Here is a 20,504-nt window from a genome sequence, read left to right as displayed (position 1 = left end):
ATGCCTAATGCACAGAAGAGGAAGAGAATAAACCACAACAACCTACCTCTACTGACAATACTCTATGGAAAATATATAAGTTTTATCCTACCAGTGGTTCTCTAGGCTATGCTTCTCTTCTGTATGAAATAGTTTTCTGTGGAGGCTTCCTGACTGGGAAATAAGGAGACTTTCATTACTCTAGGTTCATATTTTACAGTTCTAATATTCTAATGTCCTCTTCGCCTTTTACCTGGATAGCCTCGTACTCCTGCCTCTTTGGGGGGTTCTGTATATTCAGTGTAGACAATAGGACAGTTCTCCTCGCAGCTTCAGCCCAATATTCCTTCAGAGCGCGCAAAAAGGTACAGGGAAGGTACAAGGAGAAGGGAAAGAAAGGGAAAGCGCAAGGAAGGGAACAAGGACCAAAGTTCGCTGCTTCAGTACACAGAAAGGCTGTCTTACTGTAAATTTCCAATCGTTTCCACAGCTGTCGCTCACTGTCTCAGAGGTTCTATGAAGTGAAAGTTTGCTGAAGGGGAAGACGATGTCGTCCTTGCCAATATCGTTTCTATCTTGCCACCTCAGCTGACTGGAATTTGACTTCCTCTCGAAGACGGAAACTCCACTGCTGTCGTGGAGAATACTTCTCTGACGTCTAGGAATATACTCTGACTATACTGGAAGAATGCGAAGCAAAACCGAGGGTTATTCAAGCTTCCGTCATGAATTATTGACGCGAAGCTGAAAACCGGCTGCTTCCTCAACGAATTCTCTTGTTGAAGTGCGCAGTTCCAAGCTCGCGCTTCCAACAGGTTCACTAGAATGCCGACCGCTACTAGAACACAGAGCGACTCAGTCCGTCGGCCATCTTAGGGGAAGCACACTAACTAAATTACCAATAACTAAAAGGTACTGTACAAAGGTTATTTACAATTGCCAGAATCTTCTTAAAACGGCCAAGGAAACCACACATTGAACCGCTGTGGTTTTACCACCGCTCGAACCCTCTTATGCCGAGCAGGAATACAAGTGGCGGCAACCTGAAGGTTTCGGACAACTCGTAGGTTCTTGACACTGGTCTTGATGAGCCAGTTGTCCTGGTACAGAAATACTGCGATCTCTGCCTGTCTGAGAAGGGCCTCCACCACAGTCATCACTCTGTGAATACTCCTGTGCCAAGGTCAATCCAAAGGGAAGTGCTCTGAAACCTGGTAAAAGGTAGAACCCACAACAAAGCGTAAGTACTTTGCGTGGCCCATTATGACTATAATATTAAAGTATTTGTCCTACTGGTCTATTGACACTATTCAGTCTTCTAAGTCTAACACCAGTAAAACCTGAGCAAGGGACAGCATCCTGAACTTGTCCTTCTGTAAGAACCATCTCAGGACTCTGAGGCTGGGGGTCAAATGAAGACCGCCATCTTTCTTGGAAACCAGGAAGTACTGAAAGAAGCATCCCTATTCAATTTCCTGATTTGGCATTAACTGCACTGCCCCTTTCTGCGGCAGGACAGCCATTTACTTTTGCAGGATTCACCAATGTTCCTCAGGATCGTGGGAGGGGAGGGAGGGAGGGACTTCACGGAGGATGCTGGTGCAAGGATAGGGTTGTACCTCTTCTCTACGATCTTAAGGACCCAATAATCTTAAGTAATAGCCTTTCAGGCTTTAGAAAAAAGGACACCCTGCCACCGGCATGACATGGTCCTTCAGAAACAAACTACTGCTGCTTAGTTGGTGGTGCTACGGAAGATGAGGATGATTAGGTAGGTTGAAGCTGCTTGGCACGTCGTTTTACTCATCCTTTCTAATGGCGGTTAAAGGGAAGTTGCTGCTGGCATGGATCTGCAAAAGGGCCCAGTGAAGACTGAAGGCTAGAGACCTGGTGTCAGGTGCAAAACCTTCCACATGAGCAAATCGATGTAGACTTCCAATGCCTCCCTACAGCTGCAGACTACCTCAAGATAGTCTAAGTGAATCTGCCTACAAGAGTTCGGGGTAAAGGAGAATGGGATAGAGACGAGACACCTCCTATCTTTTCAGGTTCCTCTTGGTTTTTCTTTTTCGCTTGACATTCACTTCTTCTTGCTCTTGTACATTGATCTTCTTTTGTTCCTTCTCTAATCTTTCTCAGAAGAATCTGTTGTTGATAGGCATAATATTCAGATATACTATTAATATAGATCCTGTAATACATAGTTCTCATTTTTTAACTTTCAAACACATATGAATGCAATCAGAACCGTATTTGCACTGTTAACATATCCTTTGACTGGGCCCTCCTCTATATTTATTAAATTACATTAGCTTGTTAAATATTTCTTAAAGAATATGCATATATATTTATAACTGGTTTAAGAGAATGTTTTTACAATAAGCAACCTTCTCTCTCAGATTGACATTTTTTGTAAATCAGCGATAGTAAAAAAGCGATACCGAAGCTCCAATGCCCACAGCAAGAGCTGCAAGGGTTGCAAGCAGCTCATCTTGTATCTTACACCCTTCACAATTGTTCAGTCAGGAAACCGAAGAGACTAACGCCACACCTTTGATGCTATACCTGAGAGCCGGGAAAGCAAGGAAATCTGAAACTCAGCAAGGCTAAGGGAAACAAGCATTTGCAATGCAATAGGTCGCGCCTTTGGGACCTTATAAGTATTCAGCTATGCATAGCATTATTCTAGATACAGCAACATATATTTACTGTGAACGTGTGGATCAACGGCCTTCACCAGTGTCAGGAAGCCTTTTGAGATAGAGCAGGAGGAACGTAAGAGTGCAGAGTTGTCTTCCACCCATAGCTTACACACAGCCATGTGAATGGTGGCTTATGTGCCTTCTATATAAACTAAGAAAGGGGGCTACAGTCCCATTCCAGTTGAAATTATTACTCAGCCTCCCAGTCTCTTTCCCAAGGGTAAGGACAGTTTGCAGAGTGGCCACTATCTCAAGAACCTAAATCAGTCAAGGAAACCTTACACATAAGACTAATTAGGCATCAGCAACATTCTGTTTTTTTGTACAAAGTTAGGGAGCCTTTTGATACAGATTTTGTGGCAGTTGGTTCTACGCCAGAGGTTGGTAGTGCTTGGCCTGCTAATCTGGAATTCATGAATTGTGTGGAGGTTATATGTCAGTCACAGATAAACGCCTCCACAGTTAGCTGGTCATTAAACAGCTTAAGAATGATGATGGATCAGTCCTAGGGATGGAACTACCACAGGAGCCTAAGCTGGCCCTACTGGGCATGTCAAACGAGGTGGACCTGCCACGCCCACTGCTTATTTTCCTGGTGCTAGCACTGGTGGTAGCTAAAAGGGACATCGCGAAATACTGGGGGGACACAGAGACACCAGACATTGAGGAATGGAGACGGGGTTTAGACCTCTACATGGCTGCAGAAAGAGTGACCTATAAAGCAAGAGGCTGTCCCAAAAAGTTTCAAAAAGTATGGGCCAAATGGAGGCAATACCATGGATTAGAGGGGGGGCAGTGAGGCGGGACTCCCGGGGAGAGGGGGGGTTCGGGACCGCTACTGAAAGGTAGACTGGAACTGGACAGACAATGCAGCCTCGAATGAGAACATTGGAGGGCTGGGGTGAAGTACGGGGAAACATGAAAATGAAGACAAAAAGTTTTGTGCTGGGTGGTGCTGGGGTGGGGGGGGGGATGGACTGCACACTATCATGCCTGTGTTGTTAGAGAAATGAACACGAATGCAGCCAGAAGTGTATGATGTGGCTAATTCCATGACTGTAGAATTGAGTTCAGTTACAATGCAAAGTTGGGGGGGGGGGGAAGGGGTTAAAAGTAAACGCAGAGGATCGACAGGATCTTGAATGCCTAAGCTGGTTCTTGAAGGTATAGCTTCAGCATATGGTTAACATTTGCCGCCCGACCTCCGGGGTGTGGGCTGAATGGCCGTGTGACACTGTACTACCAATACGACGACCCCTAATGCGGTTAAGCTGAAGTGCTCTTTGAAGGCTGGTATTTTCTGTGTTTCTGTAATAAAAAAAAAAAAAAAAAAAAAAAAAGGATGATGATGGATCCAACCCAGATCTGTTATTGGGAGTGAGTATCTGAAAGGTTTCAGTGCTCTGTCCATCACCTCCATGGGTTTGCTTTGTTCGCCCTAAGTTGACAGGGTATACCCAGACATGTGTCCCTTGCTCACTCAGTCACTGGATTCAAGCTAGCCTGGCTAATATGGAGCGTTATATTAGCCCAGGATGCTTGTTTTCAGTCCAGGGAAGACCTGGCTTGGCAGTTCGGGCCAAGTTGTTCCCATGAGGTACAGGGTCAAGATTGATTTGCATATGGCTGGGTCTAAACTGGGGTGGCAAAGTGAACTAAAGAACGATGATGGATTAAACCCAGATTTGTGACTGGGGGTGAGTGAAAGGTTTCAGCGCTCCGACCATCATCTCATTCTGTTTGCTTTACACACTATACATGCTACACATACCTCAGGGATCCTATTACGCATGCCAGGAGAGGGAGGGGGGGAAAGAGATACACGTCCTATGTGCTTATCAGCACAAACAGTATCAGTGCAGTAGCAGGAAACACCCAGAGATGAGGGAATCGATTTCCAATGAAACCTGGGGGGTCTGCTGTAGCTGAAAATAACATATGTATTTGTGGAGCACACCCTAAGAGGTCTCTTGCTGCTACTGACAACGTATTTATCACAAAAAGGGCTACTGTGATCATTCCCTCAATACAAATATCTAGAAGTAATACCATGCCCCTGGCTTCAGGCAAAACAAGATGCCTGGTGGCTGTGGTGCTAGGGCAGGATCATGTCAATCGGTGGAAAAAGGAATGAAATGTGCCTTGCGGTTGTTAGAGCTGGGGTCCATGTCGCGTGTCGCGTTTACTTACCCCACACAGACACTAGCTATCACACTTCTGAGAGCACCGGGGGCACACTCCTTTCACAGGCTAATGTTCATTCGCCAGACTAACGCTCTCGCCGGACCACTCGTGGAAGGAGTTCAGAGAAGGCTCAGACGAGTACTGATGCTCCGGGGAATTTCAAAATGAATGACAAATGAAAAGGGGGGGCTCTTGGCCCCCCCACCCGCATGGCGGCGCGGCGACCGCTCCCCTCTCCAGGTGCCCTCCCTGACCCGGATGTCATCATAGGACTTCCGGGTCCGGGGGGGCGGGCCGCAGGAGGGGCCGGGTGGGGGGCGTAGCCGCCCCCCCACCGTGCCCCTTAGGAATATAGAGGCGGGGAGCGCCCAGGAGACCCTCTTGTTCCTGGACGCTCCCACGCAACTGGTCGTGCCCCGTGCCCGGGGGCCTCTTGTTTTGTACAGAACACAAGTACGCCCGATTGTGACACTAGTGTAGCAGTTCTTAAACATGCCGGGAGCAAGGGGTGGCAAAGGAGGGTCTAAGATGGAGGTGATGATGCGGGCCATGATGCGGGAAATGGGCGAAATTAACAAACGGTTGGGGAAGATTGATGAATTAGAGGCACGGATTAATGAGAGGTTTGATGATTCCCCTGGCCCATCGGGTAGGCCTGTTCGTCGGAAGGCCCCCCCCTTGCCAAGGGGGGATTTTGTTACCTCACCAAAGAGGTCTAAGGCCAAGAAAACTAGGTACGCTGCTCCTACCCCTGAGCCGGTAGTCCCGGTGCCTGTTGCACCTACGCCTGTGATCCCAGCGCCCGTGGCACCGGCTCCTGCCATCCCGCCGGCGCTCCCGCCTGTGGGGCCTGCCCCTCCGCCCGTGGCTCCAATCCCAGTTACGCCCGCGGCGCCAGTCCCAGTTACGCCCGCACCCTTGCCCATTGCTCCTGTGCCCCTGACCGTGCCCACAGTGATGCCGGCGGGCCCAGCGGGTACTGATGCAATGCCTTCTGAATTGGTATCTCGGATAGCAGATTTGCTGCCGTGGTTAAAAAAGGGGGGTATGTCCTTTGATTCATCTGATCATGTAGCCGAAGCTCAAAAACTGGTAGAAAAGATTAAGGCTTCAACTGCGGTTGCCAGCAGTGCGGGTCCAGCATCTTCTTCCCTTACAGGTTCGGGTCCTGCCCAGGCGAACGGGGAGAGTGCCCTACCGGCTCAAGTGCCGGTGAATGGTAAGGAAGTGTCTCTGCCGCTGTTGGGGGACGGCTTAGTGCCAACGAGAAGTGAAAATTTGGGACAACATGTGTCCAAAGAAGTGAAGGAGATGATTTGGGCAGGGAAATATGTTTACATTTTCTCTTTACTGCTGGACAATAGGGAGATGGAACAGGCAAAGGTATTGAAGGAGTGGATGCATCCAAGCGAATGGAGGGCACAATGCTCCAGGTTTAGAGTAGAGGAGACATTGAAGAACTGGATCAGGGCCTTCGCTGTCCTTTCAGCCATCACGGCAGAACGCCCCCCAAATGTGCAGGCCGAAATGGCTTGCTACCTGAGTAGGATTGTGGGGTGGAGTGATCAATACACTGGTGATGCGTGGAAGGAGTATGATGTGAACTTCAGGAAGGCCAAAGAATTTGACGCAACCCTAGCATGGGACAAGGTCGACTCCTTGTCTTGGCATAAACAGTTTTCGGGTGACTCAGTCCCGTCGCAGGCCATCAGTACAGTGAGGGTGTTTTCCGCGAAGCCTCATCAGCCCTTTCGGACAACCCAGGGGAGTGAGGTCCCGGGGAAGAGTAAGGGGGCGGGGTCAGAAAGGAGAGGGGTGTGCTGGGATTTTAATAGGCGCACATGCACAAGACCCCAGGGCACCTGTAGATTCAGGCATGCATGTTCAATCTGTGGACACCCATCCCACCCCGAGACAACCTGCAGGTCCAAGCCAGGCAACCATGGGCATAGGGGAAGGGGGAAGCCGGAGTAACTTTCACGAGCAGGGCCCCCCCACGCCAATAGATGTGTTAGCATTGATCCCATGGTTAAATAGATACCCTGATCACGCAGCGGCCACCCTACTTCAGGAGGGGTTTTCGCGAGGTTTTAGGATTCCGGCAGTGGGTTACACAGGTAGCAGTACTTGCAGGAACCAATTATCAGTGAAACAAAATCCAACCGTAGTGTCCGCTAAGATTACCAAGGAACTGTCCTTAGGCAGGATAGCAGGCCCCTTCAAGGAGGCACCGGTCCCTAATTTTGTGTGTTCACCACTTGGAGTAGTACCCAAAAAAGAGAAAGGTGAATTTAGATTGATCCACAACTTGTCTGCGCCGAGAGGGTCATCCTTGAATGATGCGATTGATGAAGGAATTTGTAGTGTGAAATATGCCTCTTTTGATCAGGCGGTTGACTTGTTGCGTGCACTGGGCCCGGGGGCATTGATGGCTAAATCTGACATAGAATCCGCTTTTCGCCTCCTCCCAGTGCACCCGAGTGACCACCATCTTTTAGGCTTCACCTTTGAGGGCAAGTTTTACATGGACAAATGTATGCCCATGGGCTGTTCCATATCATGTGCCTATTTTGAGACATTTAGCTCATTCCTAGAAAGGGTTATGAGACAGGCAACGGGCCACCAGCAAGTTATGCATTACTTGGATGATTTCTTGTTCCTAGGAGCGGCGGACTCTCAGGAGTGTGCGTGGGCATTGCAGGAATTTTGCGTGCTCATGCGGGCTTTTGGGGTTCCGCTGGCGCCGGGGAAGACGGTCGGCCCGGCTACTTGCTTGGAATTTCTGGGCATTGAAATTGATTCGGTTCAAGGATGTTTCTGGTTGCCCGAGGACAAAGTGTCTAGGTTCAGAGCGGCTCTGCGGCAATGTCTAAGAAAGAACAAGGTTTCCTTGCAGCAGCTGCAGGAAGTGGTGGGGCAACTGAATTTTGCACTACGGGTCATCCCAATGGCACGCCCATTCTCACGCTCTATTGCCCATGCTATGAAAGGACTGCGGGAGAAGCACCACCGCACTAGGCTGTCAGCTGAGGTTCGCCAGGATATGCAGATATGGATGGCATTTCTGAGGGACTTTAATGGCAGGGTAGTGTGGGCGGGTCCTCTCGCGTCATCAGCAGAATTGGGTTTGTGGACGGACGCTGCTGGTAGTGTTGGTTTTGGTGCCATCTTAGGGACCAAGTGGGTAGCCCAACGGTGGCCAGAGGAATGGAAAAGATGGGGCTTGACTGCCAACATTGGCTTCCTGGAACTTTTCCCAGTATGGGTGGCATTGAAGGTCTGGCCAGAACATCTATGTAACCAATCAGTGGTGTTCTGGTCGGATAACATGACAGTGGTCGAATGCATAAACCAGCAAGGGGCACGCTGTCCGTTCATCTTGCGCCTGATTAAAGAGATTGTGCTGCTGTGCTTAAAATTGAATGTACTCTTCAAGGCCAAACATGTCCCAGGCGTCCTTAACAATGCAGCTGACTCCCTTTCTCGCTTCAAAATGCAGGTTTTCAGGGAACACCTTCCTGCAGCAGACCCCTCGCCAGCACAATTCCCGACAGTACTCTGGCAGATTGGTGCCCCAGATTACAGGACCTCGTGGTTGCTAGCCTAGCACCCAGGACCAAGACATCTTATGAAGGGGCGTTTTTGTCTTACCGCTCGTTCTTAGGGCAGGAGTGGGAGGTCAGGTGGGCGCAGGAGGACAGTTTTGCAGAATATTTGGAAAGGATGCACAGGGAAGGGAGATCAGTGGCAGCCGCAGGCAGACATAGGGCGGCTGTTTCCTTCTTTGCACAGGCTAAGGGCATGCGAGATCCCACCAATAATTTTGTGGTGCGCAAGGCCATGAGGGGATGGCGCCGGTTGCAGGGCCACACTGCAGATACAAGGAAGCCCATAGGCTTGGCGCGGCTGACAGCCTTATTAGTGGCATTGCACGAGGTGTGTAGTTCAGAATGGGAGATGCATCTGTTCAAAGTTGCTTTTGCCTTGGCTTTTTATGGGGCTCTAAGAATTGGCGAACTGGTAGCAGGGTCAAAAGGGGATAAGTTGGGCGGGCTACAGCTAAATAGTGTTAGGATCAGGGAAGACACCATGTGGGTGACAATTCAGAAGTCAAAAACTGATCAGGAGTCTCGGGGTTGCACCATAGTGCTCCACCGGGCCGAGACCAACCCCTGTTGCCCGGTTTCCCATGTGGAGGTGTTCCACAAGCAACGGGAGGGCACGGCGGGTGGGGCACTATTGTGTCATGCCAATGGGACACCATTGACTAGATACCAGTTCAGGCGGGTCCTTGAATTGACTGTTAGACAGGCAGGGTGGGATCCTAAGGAATTTGGCACGCACTCATTCAGGATAGGGGCGGCAACTGAGGCTGCCCTAGGGGGTCTCTCGGCAGAGAGTGTGAAGAAGATTGGGAGATGGTCATCTGACTGTTATAAACGATATGTACGGATTGACATGTTATGACAGGATGATTCTCACGCTGGTTATGTTTTCTGGTTCTTGCAGTTTCTCAAACCTGTGACGCAGGGGAGGAACTCGCTGGCGGGAACAAAGGAGCTACACCATCACAGCACAAGCAGCAAGCTGGACGCAGAGAACTGAAGATCTGGATTGTAGGTCATTCTTATGTAAGGTGTGTGCAAAATGTTTTTCTTTCAACAGACCGTAAGAGAAAGGCGGCATTGAAGGGGTTGGACATCTCATTCTTTGGGAGAGGGGGTCTGTGCCTTGGACAGTTCAGGTTAGAGAACAACAAGGGGCCCCAATTTAGTCAGCACAGGACCTCGGGGAGCATACTATTTAAGAACAACAGCGGTCCCATGCATACACAATGTTTGTAGGTAAATAAATATAGACAAAATCAGTTCTATATTTTAGAGCGACATGTCCAGCCGGACAGTGGTCTTTAAATTTACTCAATATGCAGAGAGTTCAGGAACTTCTTTCAGGGACTCTTAGCTCAGCAGCCCAACCCCCCGTCAGTGGTGATACTTCACCTGGGGGAGAATGACTTGGCCAAACTGGGGAGGCGAATACTCATTGAAGAGATCATTTCCACTGCGGGGTGGGTGTCTAGGACTTGCCCGGGTTGCACAGTAGTATGGTCGCAACTTATCCCTCGGTGGCAGTGGCGGGGGGGGGACTCAGTCACGGCGTTGAATCACTCGGTAAAGAGGATCAACACACAGTTGGACAAATTATTCCGAGCCCCCCTGTTGCAGACGATCCCACATGGGTGTATATGGGGTGAACATTACTACTTGGGTGATGGGGTTCACTTGACTGAGGAAGGGAACGTCCTGTGGTCTGATAATGTCTGGGCCTGGTTAGAGGGTTTTGCTAAAGGGAGAACTTGCTAGGGTAGGTCAGGACACAGGGGGAGGCCAGATCGTCGGTTAACAATGCTGGCCTGTGGCGGTAAGGTCATGACCGGTGAGCAGCTAATTTTTAAGGTCTGAGGGGGCGGGCATCATCCCATAAAGGAGGTTCCCGCCCAGGGGGAGGGGCCATTGGCACCTCCTAGAACTTCAGGGGCAAGGTAACTGGTGCTTCAAAGGGTCGCGGGTTGGAGTAGTCACGCTTTCCTTTGGCTGGTAGCCACCCCGCGCGCGCATACTCATGACGTCACCGGATGGCGCAGAGTAAGGGCCCTCCTTTAGTGGGTAAATGGAGTTCACGGCGTGGACCGGGTAATTTAACGGGCTTGGCTACGCATGCGCACATCGCTAGGTAAGGCGCAGCTTGTAGGACCTGACACCGGTTAGCGACCTTGCCATATGGCCAGAAATGTATTATACAAAATCTAGATGAGGATGTTAGATTCGGTTAGGAAACAAAATGTATTAGAGTCTCTGTTAAGGTTAGGCTTTCACATTTGTTGACACCATTGTATCTAATGTCTTGATGATTTTGTATAAAACGTTTATCATGCAATTAAAATTTTATGATCTTATATCTTAATAAATACGGCCGGGGGTTTCGTGACCCCCGCCTTCCAAAAGTTAACAATGTTTCATGAGCCTGTGTCCTGGGTTGGCGTGGTGAGTTCGAGGGAGGGGGGCGGCAGCCAGTCGGCGACCATGTTGCTTAGTGTGTATGCGTATAATAACAAGCATGCGTACACACGAAGATAGGGCACAAACAGCAGTAATAATGCACCAGACTGCACTCGCATTTCAGTTATTGGATTTCCATACGTAGAGACTGCCTGCACATCACTGTTCGTTCCCACGGCAATACTCCATGGGAGTTAACTTGTGAGAAAAGGTGGGACACGCACCAGCCATTAGCCATTTGCAGGCTACGATTTTTTAATGACAGAGAAAAGCCAGTCCAAATCGGTGGGAGGAGTCAGACCCTAGAAAGTACACTTAAAGTTGGTGCGCTCGCAAAAAACTACTCTGCGGCAGTGGAAGTGCACAATAGAGAACTTGTGCAACTACTTTATCTAGCGCAGCCTCAAGAGAAGTCACATCGAAGGCAAGGTTTCTCAATAGGGAATCTGGTGGTCATTTGAAAAAGGGTCTAATACCTCTTTTTCCAAAAATCTCTTTGCAAACTTTGAAGGGTTTTCTGAACTCTAATTTATAAATCAAACTATGAACAAACACTCTTCGTTCCAACTATGATGCAAATACAGTGTCTTTCTATTGAACAGTCCTGACACTGGGGTTTTGCACTGCCTGCTTCACCTCTTTCAAGGCCCGCACCTACTTCCTGGCCAAAAGAAGCTACTTTTTGGCCCAAAAGACCTCTCTGACAAACTCCATATCCAAAAGGGTATTCTGTACATCCATTGAGACCTAGCAGTTCAAAGCCAGGCATGTCTGTACTGTGACAGAAGATCTCACGGCTCTCTCAACACAGTCAGCAATATCGAGATCAGTCTTTATAATATGTTTGGATGTGTCTTGTCCATCTTTTACAACTTCCATGAAGTGGCCTTTGATGTAGTCTGGAAGGTTGGGTGCTACCAAGGCAGCCATATCCCAAAGAGCCTAAGTGTAACAATTATGCAGGCAGGTCGCATTTAGGGACCTGAGGGCGAGACTTTCTACAGAAAAGGATTTTTTTCCCATAGTCTCATGTTTTTTGGACTCTATCTGGATGATGTGTAGAGAAAGTTCCTGGATTAAGTCTGGAGGTAGAAAAGCTTTGAATCACTTAACTCCCTTGGGATGGGCGAGTGGAAAGGAAGGCTGGGTACCCAGGCACGGTCTGTAACGTTAATCAATGGTTCTATGGATTTCTGAAGATGAGGAAAGCTTTGGCCAGGGCTCTTTTAGGACCTCTTTCAAGGCTTCGATAAAAGGTAGGTAGCAGTGGTTCACTGTTAGAGGGAGCAATCTGTAAAACACCTGCTGAATATCAGAATGCTCCACAGTAGGCAGTGGTAGCTCAAGGAAGTCTGCAGCTTTCTTTAACACAGTATTAAAGGAGGTTCCACAGGAGGACCTGGAGCAGGATCTATATTGATGTCTGGGAGCTATCCAGACCGCTTGCCTCATGTAGTGCCCAAGTAGCTGAAGACCGGTTAGCATCATCATCATCTGCTTGATAAAAATCACAATTGATAGACTTATGAAAGGGCTGCCAGGGGTCCTCCCTCTTCTACATGACCACACTCCTCACAGCACACATTCCCTGAAACCTTGCTAGCCCTGGCCTCAAGCGACTGAACCTGCTGCTCCAACATTCAGTTGCCTTCACTGTTACTCACCAAAGACATGCATGAAGGAATTAAGAAATATGTGGTTTCTTCTTGTGAAGCTATGTCGTTTCTTTCGAAGAGTTGTTTGAGGGTGATCTGGAAGGGAACTTTGTCCTTGCTCTTGATTTCTAGGGTGACCTGGTTCGCCATTGGCTCCTGTAGCCTTCTTCAAAGAGTGACATGAAATGTTTCGCTCATCCGTTCTTGGTGGACTTGCCATCCATTTTTCAGTACAGGTCACCCAACGACAATCCAAGGTGGGTCCATGATCAACATATGTTTATCACATCTTCGAAAAGGCATCAAGCCGGTAGATTTTGGTGGTGACATTTCCCACTGCACTAAAAAAAATGTGAGATAGAAAACCTCTAGCATTCGACAGAAGCTCTGGAATGGTCAGATGGTGCGGAAAAAACAGAACTGAAAAGCTCTGGTCTTGGTGCTATAGGACTTCACTGACGTCATAACAACGTGTCGAACAATAAGGCAGAGTCAACGTCACCTGCTGGCGCCAGAGAGCTATTTTAGAAGTGTCCTGAATCCAGTATTGTGACTAGGATATTTAAAGGTGAGGAATGTGCAGGAAGAAGTATCCATCAGAAAACCAGCCTACAGACAAGAATTGTGCGTTCAACAGATACCAGAGTCTCAATCAGTTTCACAGCAGGGCCTCGGCGTTTATGTATTGATTGCCCTGTGCTTTCAGGCCCAGAGTCAAAAATAATCAGGAACTCGCTATCAAGAATCCAGCACAGGAGTGCACTCTCCTCAGAGCCATGTATGAAATATGTATTTTCTATTATCAACAGCAAAGTCCCTGACCTTGCTTTAAGTGATTATCAAAAGAAATCAGGCTCTTCATGCGGAGTTACAATTCGACAGTGGTAATATTTCCTACCTCAATTAAAAATGCATAGCTAGGTTGAAGTTTATCATGGTTGCTGGTCGATTTTCGTTAATTTATTTATGCTGTACAGATGACATTCACACCACATATTGAGATGAACTCACCGCTGGTCCTTTCTCTGTCTCCCGAGGGGTCCTTGGTGAATGAGAAGGAGGCTTGGCTACAAGGAAAAATTCAATAGGCATTAATTATACCAAAACAAAATAAGCGTGTATGTTCAAACATATTTTAACTGCAAAAGCTCTACCATGATTTTCATTTAAAGATAAAGGCTTACTAATAAGGCTCGCAATTTACATTAGCAGCCCAATTGGGAAGGCCTCCTAACTCAGAAGGAGCACCCAAGACACAGATCACTAAACCGCTGCTGAACTTGGTAGTTGGCTGGATATTTATATCTATGCTAAGATCATTCTGAATTCCATAAATAGACATCATTAAATCAACTAAAACGACTAAATACTAAACATAAATGAATCAACTAAAAGGCATAACTATTAAATGATAAACATTTAAAGAAATGCTGAAAAATGAGTCGTGTCTTTAAAATCTAGTAGCCAAGGTAATTATTATTTTCATTTACTTGTATTTGTTTACAGAAGGTCATGAAGCTGGGGCTATGTCATAGCAGCCAGGATTAGTCTTAAGAGTTGTGCAGCTGTTGCTCTTGAAATGGAAGGTGTGTTTATCCATACGCAGGAGTAGAAAAGACCACAATCAACATTGTGAGTAGCATGGAAAACAAGCAATCGCAATGCAATCAATAGGCCTTGCATTTACGAGAGTTTGAGTTATTGGCAACGCAATAGCTTAAACTCTCGCAATGAAAGACCTATTGCATTGCAAATATTTGTTTGTTTACTAGCACCAATGCAGCACTTTCACATTTATGGAGGCTGCGCCACTTTTTTTAGATGCTGCGAGTCTAAAGAAAGGGGCGCGACCTCCATGAATGGGCGCTAGTAAGTAAACAAATAATAAATAAATCAATAAATAAGCACACTTGCTATATTTATATAGATAATTAAAAGGTCCAGTCATTATGGAAGGTAACAAATGCAAACAAGGCGGTACCATGGAGAGACTAACAAGCCTAATAACGAATTGGAAGCCAGCGTTTACGAAGGACAATGAGGCAAGCCAATTAAAAATATGGGCGGAGAGTGGGTGGGGCTTCAAGTCCATACTCCAATACAGCATGCCTCACAGCAGCGCATCCTACCCAGGCTCAACCTAAAAAGCCTTGGTCACTAGCACGAGTGGTCATGCATCAATCATGGCGGACTGGTGGTGAGAACAAACTTAATCATCTCACTGGTTTAGGGAGTGTAAGATGTCGCGGGTATGTTTGGGATGCAGGAGCTGCAGTGTTTATAAGACCTAAGTGGATTGGAAGAGTAGAGTTTGAAGACCATGGCAGAACTCTAGAAAGTATTTCTCCAGTCTTAACTGAAAGGAAGACTATGTCGTAGTAGACATACTATTTTGAAGAAAGATAGACAGATCTACTCCTGTATTGAGAGATCAGACAATGAGACATTCCTGCATAGCACATCTTTGGCTTCTGGATAGTTTAAAAGGATGGAATACCTTGGGGAGGTAAAATTTGGGGTTTCGATGCAGGGCTTTGTGAACCAGGATCAGTCAGACATTTTCTCCATAGAGACCCAAAATAAGGTTTTAGGCTTTACGTTTGTTTTCAGAATAGAGGCCCCAGTTTGCCACTTAATCGGCCCATTTTAATGAGTTTATATATGAAATGGTTTACCTACTGGACAAAGCGAATTGGTGACCTTGAATTTTTACTATACAGTTATATGGTAAGATAAGCTACTGTTCATAAGCAAAAATGTGATAATGGATTCAAAAGAACAGCGAAGAAAGGACCAATGATATCCTTTTTCCAAATGTTAGCACTAAGAGCAGATCTTTGTGGAAAGACAGAAAACGGACGAAAAATTGTCTGTTAAATGAATATGAATTTAATTTGAACAAAAGTTAAAATTACCTTCAAGCAACAGAAAAGTACTTTTGGGTATAAGTAAGCTAAAGTCACCCAAGGCACAGCTCATACTGGGGACACCATCTCATCTTGCTCACTCATCAAGCTTTGTGCTTGATGCAGAATACAAACAATTAGGAGTCTTGAGAAATGACACTGCAACATTGTTGTAATTACATCAAAGTTGTATCTGGGGAAAATAAATTACACATATAGAAAAATGTGTCCAAAGAAAGAACAAAATATGCAGTAAGAAGCAAAGACTTTAGGCCTACCTGTATTTTGTCAAGTGCTCAGAGAAACTAAACTGCCATACTCAACTGTGTACCTAACTATACGAAGCATAAAGCAACCAATAGACTACAAAACTGCCACACGTCCTGAAGTCATTCTTCTGAGTAATTTACCAGCCACACTCTTCTTGCTCAACAGCTAGTGTGCACAGATCGTCCTTTCTCCATTAGGCATAACAGGGAGAAGGTTCAAGTTCCAGAGGAAATTCCTGGGCGAGTGCCACAGTTGTATAGCCAAAGCCTAGAATAAGTAGCCACATAACAACTACCCAAGCAAGGAAGAGGATGAAGACCATATTAGTAACTTGGTTTCAATACAGTAACAACAACACTCCTTAAACCAGAGCCCCTGGCAGGTGAACTGCCAAGGGCAAGCGGTACAGCATCTATAGATACTAAAACAGAGCGAGCTACAGCAACCCAGAGAGAGGGAAAGAAAGAGGATGGGGAGCAATAGAGAGAGAGAAAGAAGAAAAAGTGACTAGGATCTCCACAATGAAGACGGGGAGAGCATAAGGCCCAGAAGAGATTAAAATGTAGAATATGTATATCAAGAAAGGAGTTAGACGCCATAACGTAGAGAAGATAATTCATTTTTTGACTGGTGTGCATAAGAAAATCATCTTTCAATATTGTTAGAGAAGGTAGATTCTATATCATGTAGCTACATCTTAGTCCTGCTGAGAAAGTGAGCTTGCAAGCGAGGTAATACTGATAGATGGCTTTGAAGCATTTTGGAATAACTTCTTGAATTTGATGGATGCTGGTAGGAGGAAGAGAAAGTGCAGATCTCTGCAGAAAGATACGTTTTTCTGAAACCGCTGATTAAGCAAGTAGCTGGATGGAGAGCTGTCTTCAGTGAGTAAAAGGGGATTCACCAATGTTATTTAGCAATACGTTTCCAATGTCAGTGTGGGATAGTAATAATATTGCAGGCCTGGTATTATTGAGAATAGTTGTAAGTTGATGGACAATGTGCAATTAGCAACAGTCGTGAGTACGCTTGGTAACCTAGTTCTTGAAGAAGAGGGCAGAGTCCACATGAAAATATAGAATACGATAAAGGAATAAAAAAATCACTACTCGTCAACAGTGTTCTTTCTGATGGGCATGAAAGCTCCTGCAGAATCCTAAAAACATATTACCCAGTCCAGACAACATAATAGATTAGATTTTTTTTGCAGCAACAGGGTCGACGCAACGGCTTACATTTTCCACACTGCCACAAAGGCAAAGTACACAGTGGATGGCACCAAACGAAATAAAAATTAAAAAAAAGAGCCAACAGGAAATAACCCTTATGAGGTGAGGAGAGAGCTACATAAGTAATCTGCCAAAGCTACCATAGCCATCAGAAAGAATGTTACCAATGTTAAGTAACTAGCTTTCTAAAGGATACTTGCTTCTGCAGATCACTTAAATGTCACTGCTATAAGAGCGTCAAAGAAGGAGGTTGATTTTGGCCTTGAGACACAAGACAATAATGTCTTGCAAAAGAGTGCACGGAAGATTCCGTGCAGCATTTCAAATATAGGAACCGGAATGCCTCTACCAGGCTAGAAGTTGCAGCCTTTCCTCTGGTAGAATGTGCCCTAAATCTCTCAGGTATGGACTTGCCTTCCAGTTCACAATAATGTTTACCATTTAAGGATAAGCACTTATAAATGGTATATTTCTGCCATATCTTCCCTAAGCAGAGAACACTGAAAACCCACTGGCAGGTTATTATCTACCTGAAGGTCTGTGTGCTTGTAAAGACTGAGCGCTCGTGGAGGCACTCTTCATCTATTGAAGGATCAGATGGTTGAATAAAGGAGTGAAAAGACCTCGGAAACCAAACATGCTATCACCTCCTTGGAAAGAAAGAGAGCTTGACACTAAGAATGACTTTGTCTTTGTAAAAAAGACAATGAAGGGAGGTCAAGCCAAAGGGTCCTGAAGCTCACTTACCCACCTGGCGGATGTAACTGTGAGGAGCAAGAAGTTTTCACTTCAAGCCACAAGAATGCAACAAATGATGGACTAAACCATAAGAAGTATCAGCACCAAGTTAACTGAAAGGGTGCAGTGGAGAATGTATTCCCTAGACCCCTTCAAACATTGATGGGTGACAGGCACACTGAAAAGAGAATCTTCCTCCCTTGTTTTAAGGGTAAAATAAGATATTGGCTATATAACACTTTACAGTACGAATGTACACCCTGTTCTCCACTAGGGGTACAGTGAACTGCAAAATGAGCGAGAGCTCAGATGTAGTTGGTTCAGTAGTTTACGGGGACACCAGGAACCCCCTATTGCAGAGCTACTGGAATGTAATAAACCTTTGTTAGAGGGATGCCCTACCTGACAGCAGGACATCCAAGACCACCACTGGGACATCATAAGAGAACAGATAACGACTTCAGTCATATGCACACAAGCTGAGATCTACCAGGCTGCGATGAAAAACCTCAACTTGACCCTGTGCGAGGAAGTCTTTTTGAAGAAGAAGGTGATAGGGACCGGAGTAAGAAAGATCCAGGTCACACAGCTGGCTGGCTCAGCGGAGTGCTATAAATATCACTGCAGACTAACGTCCTACTTTCCGAAGGACTGGCTAGTGAAGAGGGGTCGTTGGAAAGGCAGAAGGGGATATTGCCTGGAAGAGGCACAGAGAGTGCATCCTGCTGAGATAATCTGCTATCATATTCTCCTGCCCAAGACCATGACATGCTGATAACCCAATTTCTCTGTCTATGGCCCAGTGCTAGTGTTCCATACCTTTCTATGAAAGAGGGAAATAACCCACTCCTCCATGTTTTTTAAGAATGCGTGGTGGTCTATCTGCATGTCGATACCAAAGCCTCTTTTCTTTAAAGATGAGGAATAAAGACAGTCGTGATCCTTTTCATCCCTCAAAGATCTAGGATGTTAATGTACAACATACAGTCCTCACTGGCCAACAGAACAATGAAGATCAAATGCCCTGGATGAGCAGTCCTGCAGGGATGCATCTATCACTGCTGTTAACTTTGCCCAAAGAAGTGGGAAGGGCTCTCCCTTGAATAGATTGTATGAAACAGTCCACCATGCCAGAAACTTAAGTCGGAAGGGTTTCAACTGAAAGTAGTAAAATTGGCCCCGCTGTCAGCGATAAGCCAACTGTAGATGTTTCATAACCAAACAAACCTAGAGAGCTATAAATATGCATGCACTTATTAAGGTGAACAGCTCATAAACTGAACTTGCCAGCTTAAAAGGATCTGTAGAGAATATCTCTACGATCTCCTATGTGCTGAATAAACTGCCCTCGGGTGGGAACCACTACATCTGGCATGAATCCAGGATGGCCTTAGAAATTGGATGTGTACGATTTATAAAGATTTGGCTACATTGGTGTGGCTGACTCTTGTACTACTCCTGGCACTCAATATATAGACCGGAGAACTCTCATCTTACTCAAGGAATTGAAGAGAAAACCACACATACTGCCAGTTAAATCTTTGTAACCAGGACTAATGTGTTGCACACATATTAAACAGGATTTCTTCTGATTTATTGAAAACACAAGACTGAATAAAAGGGAGACAAATAAGAGACAGATTATCCAACAGAGCTTGTGACAGGTCAACCTTCAGCATCCAGTTACTTAAGTGTGGCCAGAAGCGAATGATATAGCTACTACCACCACCATCAGTTTTTTAATATTTGAAAGGTTAGGTCAAAGAGAAGAAATACAAATTCAGGCACTTTCAACCAATGAACTTACCATACTGCTTTCCCCGCTGTTCACCATGTGTAGGTGGACCTAATGTACATGATAGGAACAGACCAAAACTGTCACTATATTAAGACCTCATTGACACCACACTGATTTCACATGGTCCACGTTTTGACCAGTTCATGCTGTGGACGAATACACACACAAGTGGGGTACCGTTTTTATCGAGAAATGTGTGGAAAAACTTTTTTCAATCGCCTCTAATTCCATAACTTTGCCACACAGAAATGTGAGGAAAATCTGTTATTTTAGTCAAAACTTGATATTTTCAAGGCATTCTAGGCAAGAAACAGTGGTGGGATTCATGTAAGCCACACCATCCTAGACTTCCCTGGATGTCTAGCTTAAAATAATGTCCAAGCATGAAGATTTTCCTGGGCAGCAGTTGAACAGGGGCCCAAATACCACAGCTACCAACATCACTAGAAAGATTAAAATTGCAAAGGAAAATCTTGACATTTTATTGTTGTATTGGGAGGCCTTTCTTTTCGTGGATGATAAGCTTGCCAACACAACAGGGGTACCGTTTTAATCAGCAGAACTGTGGGAATTTAGAATAATAGAACATTTATTATCTATTAAATTCCCTAGTAGCTCTTCAACCCTCTTTTGTCACTCTGAAGTGGGTCTGGATTATGTAAAAGATAGGATAAATATTGCCCCATTGATTTAATTGGGGAAAATCTGAACTTCAGAGGACTTGTCATTCTCAAAGAGTATCTTTAGAGATTGTATGAATCTTGATAACGCAATGTCACTCCCCTGGTTTCATTACGTCAAAGATACTTTTTATAAAATAGGGTGGGAAAATTATTATGACAATCCCGATGGTATCCAATCGAACATGAAACAGGTCATAAAAAATGCATATTATACTGAATTATGCATGTCTACCAGATCGTGCGTTTCTAAGTCAACAGCAATTTTATTTGTCTTTACTCAACGTGTTAAATCACGTTTCCT

General features: G+C 45.8%; 1 protein-coding gene across 2 annotated transcripts in view; it reads right to left on the bottom strand.

Moving 5' to 3' along the window:
- Window positions 1-20,504, bottom strand: part of NPHP4 (nephrocystin 4) — a 941,192-nt gene that overhangs the window by 437,371 nt on the left and 483,317 nt on the right. For both annotated transcript variants that reach the window (XM_078642627.1, XM_078642628.1), the window contains exon 12: window positions 13,591-13,646. In XM_078642627.1, the coding sequence (XP_078498753.1) occupies window positions 13,591-13,646 (56 nt within the window). The remainder of the gene's footprint in view (window positions 1-13,590; window positions 13,647-20,504) is intronic.

The sequence above is a fragment of the Lissotriton helveticus genome, chromosome 5_1, assembly GCF_964261635.1.
Source record: "Lissotriton helveticus chromosome 5_1, aLisHel1.1, whole genome shotgun sequence".
In the NCBI taxonomy this organism is placed as follows: Eukaryota; Metazoa; Chordata; class Amphibia; order Caudata; family Salamandridae; genus Lissotriton; species Lissotriton helveticus.
This window is presented reverse-complemented; position numbering and strand designations above follow the sequence as displayed.